This window comes from Microchirus variegatus (assembly GCF_963457635.1).
Source record: "Microchirus variegatus genome assembly, chromosome: 3".
NCBI lineage: Eukaryota > Metazoa > Chordata > Actinopteri > Pleuronectiformes > Soleidae > Microchirus > Microchirus variegatus.
Genome location: NC_139804.1, coordinates 34670349 through 34684015, shown reverse-complemented (window position 1 = coordinate 34684015; position 13667 = coordinate 34670349). Strand labels below are relative to the sequence as shown.

The 13667-nt window shown below is 43.8% G+C and overlaps 1 protein-coding gene across 1 annotated transcript in view; it reads left to right on the top strand.

Moving 5' to 3' along the window:
• Window positions 1-13667, top strand: part of LOC310925275 (leucine-rich repeat and fibronectin type III domain-containing protein 1-like protein) — a gene marked incomplete at both ends in the record, with an annotated part of 58038 nt that overhangs the window by 14725 nt on the left and 29646 nt on the right. The window contains 2 exons of the mRNA XM_083887178.1: window positions 3529-3741; window positions 3827-4137. Of these exons, the coding sequence (XP_083743304.1) occupies window positions 3529-3741; window positions 3827-4137 (524 nt within the window). The remainder of the gene's footprint in view (window positions 1-3528; window positions 3742-3826; window positions 4138-13667) is intronic.

Below are 13667 nucleotides of genomic sequence, written 5' to 3'. Positions count from 1 at the left end.
CTTTAAACCGGAGTCAGACCCAGAGTCAGAAGACACTGTTGCTCGTGAAACACCTCCACAACGGACGTTATTCTTCTTCTGTGGTTCAATGTACGTAACCGGATGTGCCCGGACTAGTGCCCGGAGCAGGACGATCGGTTGATCAGGAGAACCGCTGCTTATGTAACTATTACGGGATTTTCAGTGATCTCGTTGAGCCCCGAGATTACAATAAAACACAACGTTCTCAGCAATGGCTGAACTGTTTGTTTCCAACCGTCAGGGCTTCGTAAACAAGGTAATGACGCAGATACACACCAAAAAAAACAGCGATAATAGGAACTTCCGGTCTAGTTCCGCTTTAAGCTAAGCTGGTTATTCCTGATCGTCAATAATGACATATTTAAGTGGGTATAAATCAACTCAGAGCAGCTACACCCCTCAGAGAGTGTGGTACAGTCCAGATCTGCTCTTCATCTCAACACCTGCTGCTGCTGCTGCTGCTGCTGCACGACTGTGTTCCTGTGCTTGTCCTTGTACCTAACAGCGGAATTAAGTGTTGTTTATTTTCACCGTCCTGCTATAATAAGGATCATATAGACGACTTTACACTTGTTCGACCCAGACCGACCTCTTCTGGCCTGATGGAGAGCTACAGTGATGACGGGAAGGTGCGCCGCCAGATTATGACAGGATTAATCGGTGTCACAACAGAGTGGATTGGTGAACGGACCAGTGCCTCTCCTCCAGTAATAGTCGTGGACCTCCTTCACAGAGGGGGCTGCGGGATCACTGTAAGAGGATTAGCCATGAGAAGAGGTCGAGCCGGGGACCTCTGTGTCGCTAGAGTGTCGGGGACATATTAATTATCGGGGAGTTAATAGCCTCTTTTCCTCCTGTGAGGACGCCGGAGCCACAAGTCATGACTGCATCCATCAGAGGTCAAACATGAGCCATCAGCCACCAAGCAAGTTTACAAAATCAATAAAAAGCTCCTTGGCTGCTTGTCGCCTTAAAGGGATAGTGTACGTTTTTTCTCAAATGTAGTTGTATGAGGTACTGAATGAGCTGTACACACTTTCTGTGACTCTCAGCAGGGACGTAGGGAAAACAGATTATAGCCATTTAACCCTCGTATGACCATCGAGTAAACGAGGCTGCCCGGATTTATATTGATTTTATGGCTGTAGTATTGTCAAAAAATGTTCAATGAGTGAGAGTTCCAACCCCTTTCTGCTTCTTTTACCCGCTTTTCTGTGTGAAAACTGAAGTTTGTGCTACTTTCAGTGCTCACTCTCTCTCACCAAAGTCCATTGCTGCCTCTTTCACTAAGACTAAAGCCCAATTTATACTTCTGCGTAAAGTGCTCTGCGTAGGTTACGCAGAGACTCTGCGTCGACGTAGAGCCTGTCGAAGAGCTTCCGGTCGTCTCCGACTGCACAAAATATTATTTATAAGTGTCTGTCACTCCATCAAGGCACAACGGAGACGGCAAGAGCTGCGATTGGTCCTCAGGACAGGCCGAGATAACGCTGCTCTGTGCCGGCTCACAGTGAGCACCGAGCGTCCACAGACGCGGAGCTGATCCCCGCCGATAACGCCGCTGCCAAACTATAAATACGTCATATCTTAACACACACAGCACATGTTTAGACTCTAAATGGCCAATTTCCCGCCTCAAATTATCTTAAAACTGCATTCCGTCACACAGAAAAGTGACAAACGGCCACTGTTTCAACAACAACAGTCTTTCTCCCTCGGATATCATTGCTCACTGTAGCCAAAAGCACAACAACCTTGCGCAGCGACCCCTACTGATCGGGCGGGAAATTGCAGCGCCTATCCGTCACCACGACGCAGAAGTATAAAGGCTCGGGTGGTCTCCGTGGTGACGCAGACGGATAACGCATTACGCAGTCGGAGAAGTATAATGTGGCCTTAAGACTTGGGTGTTTGAATCCTTCTCTTAGATTTCACTCATGCGACACACAGCTCCTGATTTCCTGTGAGCTAAAACAGACGTTGGTGTCTCCAGTGTTGTTTGCTTGTGTTCACTGATAAGAAGACTGATTGAGTATTCATGGCGTTTTTCTCCTCCATCTCCCCAACTTTTTTGCTGCTTTCGCTCTCTTCCAAGCTCTCACATCAGGCGGTCGCTCACTTCAATCACGGCTTTTTAGTCTCGGCTTCACAGCAGCAGTCGAGGGTCATGTAACACCGGGGCAGCAAGGTACTTGTTGTTTATTTGAAAGCTTTGCAGCCCTGCAGTCACCAGGCCAGAAAACCATCACCACTGCTAACAAGAATTGAGACAGGCTGAGAAAAAGGGGGCCTGGAGTCACGCTGAGTGGTAGGAATGATGAGTAAGCCCTGGTAAGCCTCCGCTGCCCTTGCTTGGCCTCGCAGTAATACTCCACCAGGGGTTTTTTTCCAGCTTTATTCAGGCATAGATGCGGGCGGGTGGGTTTTAAATAATGCAAGAGAGGGAAAACCCTTAGATCTGTTAATCTTCATTTGCAAATAATTGAACTCGCTCCGAAACTCTGTTGGAGGAAGTCAACAATGCAGGTCAGCCAGAGCCAATATGCCGAGGAAAATGACCTGGTTTCCAAAAGCGCCATCTCCAAGGAGGCAAAGGTAGCCCTACCTCCCTCCTACTACCACTGTACTGTAGTGGGAAAAGACTCACATCAGGCTAAACGGACAGTTTTGAAATCCCGTCGTCCGCTCCGCCTCCGAATGCTTCATAATGACAGTCAATTATACATTCCCAGGGTGATGTTGCTAGGAGAAAAAACCCGGCCAGTCGCACAGTCGGCACAGTGGGCTGATAGAAGGAACCACAGTCACTCGCTTAGAATATAAAAAAATTCAACCTCTGAAATAGGATGTGCAAATCAAAAAAGGGGATGTCTTAAGTTTGAATAAGTAATATTTCACTGATCGTTCACCATCTCCTGAATCCACCTGGGTTTAAACTGCTCGCTAAATGAGAGATAAATGTTAAATTTTTCTGCCGGTCTTTGCTTTCAAACAGCACATTCATGTGCATTTTCATTCATCTTAAAGCGGAACTAGACCGGAAGTTCCTATTAACGCTGTTTTTTTAGTGTGTATCTGCGTCATTACCTTGTTTATGAAGCCCTGACGGTTCGAAACAAACGTTGTGTTTTATTGTAATCTCAGGGCTCAACGAGATCTCTGAAAATCCCGTAATAGTTACCGATCGTCCTGCTCCGGGCACTAGTCCGGGCACATCCGGTTGCGTACATTGAACCGCAGAAGAAGAATAACGTCCGTTGTGGAGGTGTTTCACGAGCGACAGTGTCTTCTGACTCTGGGTCTGACTCCGATTTAAAGTCATAAAGGGACTGCGGCGGGGAGTCGTGAAGAAGCTATTTTTAAACACTGTTAAAACAATGTTTTGATAATGAGGAGCAGTGCATCCACCGTTCCAGAGGGGGGCGCTGTAAAAAAAAAAACACTCCTGGCCTGACCTGAGTCTGACTCCACGATTTCCTCTCGTTTGCTTCTTTTATCCCCATGCAGGAGGAGTTTGTATGCGAGCCTCCGATGATCACCCGTCACACCTCCAAGATGTTTGTGATGGAGGGTCAGGAGGTCAGCCTGCGGTGCAAGTCCATCGGAGATCCCGAGCCGTCGACGCACTGGGTCAGCCCCGACGGGAAGCTGATCGGAAACACGTCCAGGACCGTTTGCTACGAGAACGGATCGCTGGACATCCTGAAGGCGTCCGTCAAGGTAGAGACGAGGCTTTTCGTTAGCGAGGAACGGTGATCTTAGCTCACTTATTTGCTACTATCGAATATGAATTCTTGTTTTCTAGGATTCCGGAACGTTCACTTGCATAGCGTCTAACGCCGCCGGGGAGGCCACCACTCCCGTTGAGTTGGTGGTCAACCCTTCGCCGCACTACGACCCCAAACTCGACCTAGATCCGGGTCCTTCGGACATCCCCACCTCCATCAAGTCCAACGTCAGCGGGGGGCAGGCGCGGTCGGACCAGCAGAGAGTGAGCGTGTCGGACCTCACGTCCGGCTCCGCCACCATAAGGTGGCCGCCGCAGAACCACATACCGGGGGTCCGCATGTACCAGATCCAGTACAACAGCTCCACAGACGATATTCTCATATACAGGTAAGACGACAGATTTACTTTTTTCAATATCGCTGGAAAACATTGGGATCTACGTTGTGCTTCGCAAGATGTCAGGAAACAAATATTTTTGCGTGAATATAGAGTATAGTTTTGATGTGATGTCGCCGTAGGTCGTCCACCTGTTTAAGTACCTTCAGACCGTTCAAATAGAGGTGTTAACCATATGTATTTGAACTCTGTGTCGTCATATTCAGAACCGTTTTTTTCGAGGTTGAGTTCTGCATGTCTCGTTCACAATGTTGTGATTATGAGCTGCACTTGAACACAGCAGTAAAGATGGCAGCGGTTCGTAGTGAGAGAGTGATTGCAGGAAAGACATTCAAAGCATCCAGCTCAAGGCCAAATTCTGGATTTTACCTCTAAAGAAAGTAAGGACCTCAGACAAGCGGCGATAGGAGATAAGGCCTGGAATTTCTGTGATAAATCTACAAGCCACGGTAGAACTGTAATGTGACTCAGAATTAGCCTTTTTCCTCCTTGATACATACAATAACGTCACATGGCCGGCTTTCACTGGTGACCTAGACCTGGACCTTTAAAATGATGACAAAGATGTGTAGTTTGCATGAGTATCTTCAGCTTCTAGATGAGTCCAGCAAGTAGATTCAGTTCATCCTCTAATAAACCTTTACTTTTTACTTTTTACTTTTCTTTTTAACCCTTAGTGCACAGGTGCACCCTTGGTAAATTGCTGTGGGAATACATAATACACAAGTCCTTATATGAACGTCCTGGGTGTGTGTGTTTATAGGTCACATATTCAGGCGTTTTTGAGTTATGATTCATTTGATATCACATTTTTAGAAGTGATATAAAGTACTAACAATTGTGCAGAAGTCACAAAAATAGACGTGTTTTTCCTTTTCTTTTTGTGAACTTTGAACTGTGACGTATTTCCATATTTCAAAAGTTCAATCCGATTCTAAACAGTTTGACTGCTTTTTGCTCAGGTTTGTTTACATAGCGGGTGAAAGTGGAAAATACATTTCATCAGACTGTCTATAGGTTGTGCTGAAAAAAAGGATATAAGACACTCTCTATATGCACATTCTTATATATACGTTTTAACATAGTAATGGAAAAAAGCAGCAGAAATGCTCTGTGTTCTCAGGGTTAATGGAGTAAATATCTGCATCAAGTCAAGTGGACGTGTGTGTGTGTGTGTGTGTGTGTGTGTGTGTGTGTGTGTGTGTGTGTGTGTGTGTGTGTGTGTGTGTGTGTGTGTGTGTGTGTGTGTGTGTGTGTGTGTGTGTGTGTGTGTGTGTGTGTGTTCTTGTACTTGCGGCATACTGAGGACCAGTGAGGGTTTTTAACCAACAAAGTGAGGTCATTTTTACAGAGTGAGGACATTTTGGCCGGTCCTCACTTTGTTTTCATTGAAATCACTTCCTTAGGTCGTAAACATGCTATACTCAATTTTTCAAAAAAACAAAAAATTCATATTTTGGACAACATAGGACGTTTTTGTCAAAAAAAAAATTTCAAATATTTTGGTTCAAATTTTTTTTTCAAATGTTGGGTAAAAAAATGTTTTTCTAATTTTGGGTCAAATTTTTTTTTAAAATGTTGGGTCAATTTTTTTTTTATTTTTTTTTTCAAATGTTGGGTCAATTTTTTTTTTCAAATTGTGGGTCAAATTTTTTTTTTCAAATGTTGGGTCAAATTTTTTTTTCACATTTTGGGACAATTTTTATTTTTATTTTGGGTCAAAAATGTTTTTCAAATTTTGGACTTAACATTTTTGTTGATGTATGATGTTTTTGTAAAATTTTGGACCAAAAATTTAAAAAAAAAAAGAAAATCGAAAAAAAATTTCCAGCCCTTTCTGCCCTGGGGCTCCACCTGCAGACATTTATGGTACTGCAACCAGTAGTTCTTTGCAGATGTCATTCATGAAGTAGATATTTGTAATTATGTTGATTTATAAAGTGGAAATACTGGTCGTCAGTATGCAGTAAGTACAAGAATGTGTGTGTGTGTGTGTGTGTGTGTGTGTGTGTGTGTGTGTGTGTGTGTGCGTGCGTGCGTGCGTGCGTGCGTGCGTACGTGCGTGCGTGCGTGCATGCGTGCGTTAAAAACAGGGGAGTTATCAAATTATCTCCGTGGATTTGACTCTTGAAGTTGAAATAAAACAGAATGCGAGGACAGGAATGAAAATCAGTGCTTATCGATGCACTTAACTCACAGTCGCACTGTTGTTATGAAATACAGAGGATCAGAGGACAATACAGACGGCTGAAGAGGGTTCTATTGCATATGTACGTTCGTCTTGAATTAACTCTTTTTAAAACATTATTTTCCTAGTTTCCACGGGTTTATGTTGTATAATAAAAAATAATAAAAGATATTTAATTATGGATCATCAAATGTTGACGCATTGATGACTGAATCAAAGCTCTGAGAGCCATAATCTAATCAAATCAAGTCAAAGAATGAAGTGCAGAGATAGAGGTGGTGATAGTTGTGCTAATGTTTGCTCTCACAGATGCGTCGGTGCAGTTGTGGAGGGAAAGAAAAAGTCCCCCTTAGGAAAGATAAGTGTTTATGAGACCTCACACAGAAATCCCTCAGTCTGAGCCAGGATCACATTTAAAAAAAAAAAAAAAACATTTTTATACTTGAAGGATCCTCCTGGGAAAAATAAGGATTTTCAGGGTTCGAGGCTCAGATTTCACAAAATAAAAGAAGAAACTGCAAAATGGAGAAGGACAGAACATTAAGATGAATGAAAATGCACATGAAATGAAACATTTATCTCTCATTTAGTGAGCAGTTTAAACCCAGGTGGATTCAGGAGATGGTAAATGATCAGTGAAATATTACTTATTCAAACTTAAGACATCCCCTTTTTTGTTTTGCACATCCTATTTCAGAGGTTTTATTTTTTTATATTCTAAGCGAGTGACTGTGGTTCCTTCTATCAGCCCACTGTGCCGACTGTGCGACTGGCCAGGTTTTTTCTGCTAGCAACATCACCCTGGGAATGCATAATTGACTGTCATTATGAAGCATTCGGAGGCGGAGCAGACGACAGTTGGAATTTCTTGGAAATTCGGACAAGAAATAATATGGCGTGAGTGAGCGAGCGTTTTCTCTCCGCTGATTGGAGGAAGTGGATAGAGCGTTTAAATGCATCAGTGAACCATCGTAACCTGATGTTTATACTCCAGTTGAAAAGGACTGTGGCGGCACAGGTGTCCTTTAAGCCTGTGTCACACTAAAATTAGAGGGTAGATCCAGGATTTAGTGGTTGTTCTGCCCTGTGGTGTTTGAATTATGACTTCATAGACATCTTATACTGCCATTTTTATTGAAATCAATCATTTAGATTATCCGATTATTGATGAAATAATATGATACTGGGCACTTTCCCAAGATTTAAAAAAGTAAGGATCACTTACAAACACTTAAACATTGAAGCTAACGGAACAACCTCACCCAGGTCGTTCTCAGTGAGACTTAAGTCGATAAAATGCTTTGCAGTGGTTGAACAGTGGGAGTAAATGCTGATTAAACACATTCACACTGATATAATTCCAGTGTAAACACAGTGTTAAAAAAAATTTTTTTTTGTGGTATGTGTAATATTTTATATTAACTACTGCCTGGATTTATTTGGATTTTAAGGCTGTGTGATTGGGGCCCACGGTTGGTGTAGTGGTTAGCACTCTTGCCTTTGCAGCAGGAAGACCCGTGTTCCTGGGTTTCGAGCCCCGTTTGGAACAACTTCGGAACAAGGGCCTTTCTGCGAGGAGTTTGCATGTTCTCCCCGTGCGTGGGTTTCTTCCGGGTTCTCCGGCTTCCTCCCACAGTCCAAAAACATGCGATATGGGGATTAGGTGAATTGGTCACTCTAAATCAGGGGTTCTCAAAGTTTTGATACCTGAGGGCCAATTTAGGAACCCAGCATTGGACTGAGGGCCGCCAAAGGGAAAAAACAGAAAGAAATCCCATTTGTAATAATTTTAATAATAATTTTAATTTATAATTTACTGGGTAATTATCCAGTATTTTGGCCATTTTTCTTTTACCATATATTTACTGGGTAAATAGCTAGTAATTGGGGGCTGTAGCTACCTGCTTATTACCAGCTTATAACCCAATAATACACTAAAATTCACCATATAGAAACCAGGTAAATACCCAGTATTTTTGTTTACACTTATTAGTCTGTATGTCCAATAAACATTTAACAAGCTTAGTACCTCCTGGATTAAAACTATCAACTGTAATTCATTGCGGGGCCGCCAGAAATGTTTCTGCGGGCCGCCATTGGCCCCCGGGCCGCACTTTGAGAACCAATGCTCTAAATTGACCGTAGGTGTGAGTATGTGTGTGAGTGATTGGTTGTTTGTCTCTATATGTGGCCCTGTGATGGACTGGCCAACTGTCCAGGGTGTGACCCCGCCTATCGCCCAATGTCTGCTGAGATAGGCACAGCACCCCCCGCGACCCTCTGGTGGAGGATAAAGCGGTAGAAAATGGATGGATGGATGGCTGTGTAATTGTCAAAAAAGAATGTTTTTCCAAGATTTCACTTTCAATATCTGTCAGTTATTCAACTGTTTTGGAATTCTGGAAAAAGCTAGTTAGCATTACGTTGGTGAATGCAAGGAACAAATTGGAAACTTAGAAGTTCAGTTTCCTAATACAGCAAGGAACAATATATCCGTGAGATTATTGTAGACTGAAGCAGGTGTAACGAAGTGAACCTTTGGTTATGAGGCTAAAAGTGTTTTTAGGGGACCGTATCTATGTTCCCCGGGTCCTATGTTCCCCGCTTTGTATGTGACCGGGGAACATAGGACCCTTTCTCTAACCCTACCCTTTTTCAAAAAAAGGGTCCTATGTCACATACCCTGTCACATACAAAGTGGACCTTTTTTGGGAAACACAGGGAGCATAGGACCCGGGGAACATAGGTACAACACCGTTTTTAGTGCTGTCCCCTTTTATGCTAGCAGCTGCCGGGACCGTACCTATGTTCCCCGGGTCCTATGTTCCCCGGGTCCTATGTTCCCCGCTTTGTATGTGACCGGGGAACATAGGACACTTTCTCTAACCCTAACCCTAACCCTTTTTCAAAAAAAGGGTCCCATGTTCCCCTGTCACATACAAAGTGGGGAACATAGGACCTTTTTTGGGAAAAACGGGGAACATAGGACCCGGGGAACATAGGTACGACCCCCCCCCCCAACCATTCTATTTTCCGGGAGCTAGACCCACGTCAGTCAACACTTTGCGACCGGTGTTTCTTCAACACCGCAGTTTATTCTCATGCAAAATTTGACGTCTTGACGTTGAGACAAACCACAAACCAAGCAGGACAAAATTAGCTGCTAGCATGTCCTCCATTGCATGTCCGTTGTTTCTCGTTAAATGTCGTGTCCACTGTCGTTGTTTTGGCGTCCCGGTACGACGTCATGCTACGTCGTATCTTGCTGTCACCGCCATCGGGCACAGTCTATACACCTCACCTACCAAGTAAAGGTACTGTTCTCAAGCCTGACTGAGGATTTTACCATTCCAATCTGTACCGTACTGTACCAAACTGACGTGTACCATGATGGAAACAAAGCTACGGTGTCAGTTTACTAAATTATATTCCACCTTAAAGGTGAAGTAAGTAGTTTATAGTGACATCTAGAGGAGAGGCTGAAATTTACAACAAAGAACTGCTCCTCTGCTCACCCCCTCCCTTCCCTGAGCGCTACGGTGTCCTCAGCCGGTCAAATGTCGTCCTCGTCGTCTTTCTCCGTGTCAGCAGATGAGGTTCGTGAGGCGAGGGAGAGGGCGGAGCTACCGCGGCCGTAGCAGACGAAGCGGAGAGAGAGGAGGCGGGACTTCAGCTACAAGTAAAGAGACGCTTGATTTGTTCTCTCGCGTTTGTCCTTACAGGCTCCGGTAGAAACATGGCGTCTCGATGCTAACAGTGGCTATGCAACCGCGGCCCGCGACCATGTTATTTTACATGACTTTTTGAAACATTACGAAAATGAAACAAAAAATATTATACAGCGACTAGACAATGCAGGAGCACATAATATGTATAAAAAAGTGGATTTTGGGTTATATAAACCCATAAATACTACACAGTGTCCCTTTAAATTAAAATAAATGGTAAAGCATGGCTCGTTAGTTGGCACCAGTGGGATTGACAGCTTGTATCATCCAATATAAGCCGGTTTGCTGGTTGAACATCGTGTTTCTGGAGGGCTTGAGGGCTGGGTTACCCCTGAGTAAGGTACCCAACACCCATTGCTTGACCTTTTCCCACCTCCCTAAAGATGTGTGAGCCATTAGAGCTCCTCACAGTGGCAGCACTTACACTGACTGACTTTAAGTGCCACGCATTTTACAACAGGAGTGGAGCTGTGCGGCTCTGAGTTATCGGCCTCTCAGCTAAACACTGTAATGACGCCCACTCTGGTCCATCTGTAGTCTGCTCCCCAGGCTTCACACACACACACACACACACACACACACACACTGCACATCCGTCGCTGTCACTGCTGTTGATCTGGCGGCGTCACATACTTGTTTTTCTTCTCAGGTGTATTTATAGGGAGGGACGACTAATCAGGAGTCAGCTGTCAGTCACGTTGACGCCTCAGTCTGTCGTCAGGTTGTCCGTCCGTCCCGTTCTTGTGAATAAAACATCTCAACGACGCCGTCGGGGGGGAGTCGTTGAGTTTGTTTTGTTCCTCTTTTTTCGCGATGCCCCCGAAATCGGTGGTGGTGACGCATGTGTGTGCGGATGATCCCACTGATGAAACCACACAAGGCTGTGTCATCATGTGCGAGGATTATCCTCCTCACTCACGTTTACAGCCTCGTCCTCCAGCAGCAGTCCTCGAGTGTCCGCGCGAGGATTCAGATCGAGAGCTGAGCGGCACGAGTGCGGAAAAAGTCACGGTCGCCGCGCGCGACTGCGTTCTGGCTGCACGGAGTTTCTGAATGTACTGTTTATTTACACAAGCACTTTTATAAAACTCAAGGTCGGGTTGAAAAATGCCAGGAATTCCGTTATTCACCAACCTTAACACTTTTTTCCTTTTCTCGCACACAATGAACGATCCTCAGAGCGGCTACGCGTTCAAAAACAGCGGCTATTACGTCGCGTGGCACAAGCAACGGTGGAAAAAACCTTGGAATACAATGCAACTTCGCTCAGTCGTGAGGTCAAATAAGCAAATGAAGCCGCAGCTCTGCTCAGAGACGGAGAAAAGAAGTATTTCTGCCATAAATAAATCACTTTAGCTGTTTCATTTTAGACCGTTTTTGTCGTTTGTTAAAACACTGCAGTGCAGTTTGTTCACCTGCGCGGTCGCTTGTCGTCGGCCGGAATGAAACGGAGACGGCAACTAAACTGGAACTCCTGCAGAGTGAAAACGCTGGTTCGTTTAATTCCAAATTAAGACAAAAAAAAAGTCACTTAACATTGTTAATATGCACTTAAAAAACTGTTTTGATTGATACAATTATAAACTTGTGATATCATCTGATTAGTTGCGATTAATTAATGAGCGTGTTTGTTGTTAACTGTGATTAAGAGACCAAAAAAAAAGGATAATTTCACAGCCTTAAAGGTACAATATGTAGTATTTATGGGTTTATATGACCCAAAATCCACTCTTTTATACATATTATGTGCTCCTGCATTGTCTAGTCGCTGTATAATAGTTTTTGTTTCATTTTCGTAGTGTTTCAAAAAGTCATGTAAAATAACATGGTCGCAGGCCGCGGTTGCATAGCCACTGTTAGCAGAGAGACGCCATGTTTCTACGGGAGCCTGTAAGGACAAACGCGAGAGAACAAATCAAGCGTCTCTTTACTTGTAGCGGAAGTCCCGCCTCCTCTCTCTCCGCTTCGTTCTGCTACGGCCGCGGTAGCTCCGCCCTCTCCCTCACCTCACGAACCTCATCTGCTGACACGGAGAAAGAAGACGAGGACGACATTTGACCAGCTGAGGACACCGTAGCGCTCAGGGAAGGGAGGGGGTGAGCAGAGGAGCAGTTCTTTGTTGTAAATTTCAGCCTCTCCTCTAGATGGCACTATAAAATACTTACTTCACCTTTAAAAAACTGTTTTGATTGATACAATTATAAACTTGTGATATCATCTGATAAGTTGCGATTGGACGCAATGAGCGTGTATGTTGTTAACTGTGTTAACAACATACACGCTCATTGTATGAGCGTGTATACAATGAGCGTGTATTGTATACACGCGTGTATACAATACATTGTATACAGCGTGTATACAATGAGTGTATACATTGTATACAGCGTGTATACAATGAGCGTGTATGTTGTTGCTCATTCAACAACTGTGAATGAGCGTGTATGTTGTTAACTGTGATTAAGAGACCAAAAAAAAAGGATAATTTCACAGCATTAATTACAATATTTACATGTTCACGTGATTATTTTTGCATTTTTTGCTTTAGAGCTATCAAAGGATAGTGGTTATTTGAGGTGTATTTGTGAAGTAGACATTATTTTAGCTCAGACTTATTGCACATAAAAGTCAGGTTCATAAAGAACTGAAAACATTAGATAAAAACGCAATTAATCAAAAAGTGACCAAACAATGTGCTCCAGCAGCAGAATTGCATTTCTTTCCTTCAGTCAGAGCAAGAAACAAGAAAGTAAAGACGACTCCACGTTGACCCGGAGACTTCTTTTTTTTATTGTGTTAAGTCTGTTTCATGAACTCCAGAATCAGAAGTACAGCTGAACACAGCGCACCTGACTTTGCCCCTCGGATTATTATAAAACGTCTGGATCAGCATCACAAAACAAAACGCTCCAAAACGAGCGCCCGCCACCTTTTTCCCTAACCTTTCATCATTTCCGAGGCAAAGCCGAGCGGACCACACAGGTCATTACCCGACGGCCTGCTTCGTATTCACATTTGGGATCAGTCCAAACGCTGCTGAAGTGCGTTGAACTGTGTGAACCGAGGAGGTTCAGATCACCTCGTCAGCAGCCTGCGGAGCAGCAGCAGCACGAAGGGAGGGAGGGAGGGAGGCAACGAGGGTTTACTCATTCATTTTCCTGGCCACTGGTCTTAGAGTTTGAATCTGCTGGCTGTTTCCTATTGGCTACCAGTGACCTATAATGACAACAAATAAGGGATGTACATTTTTGGAAGACATGTCTCTGCAGTGGCACCTAGCTTTAGACGAGGAAATGATGCAATAAAGAGAAGAAAGAGTCTGCTTTTTCCACTTTTTTAATATATGTGGCTTTAGTTCGGACGTTAGTTCAGACTACTTTAGTTCAAACTTTAGTTCAGACTTTAATTGAGACTTTAGTTCGGACTTTAGTTTTCGGATTACTTTAGTTCGGACTTTAGTTCAGACTACTTTAGTTCGGACTTTAGTTCAGATTTTAATTCAGACTTTAGTTGGGACTTTAGTTCGGATTACTGTAGTTCGGACTTTAGTTCAGACTACTTTAGTTCGGATTTTAGTTCAGACTTTAATTGAGACTTTAGTTCGGACT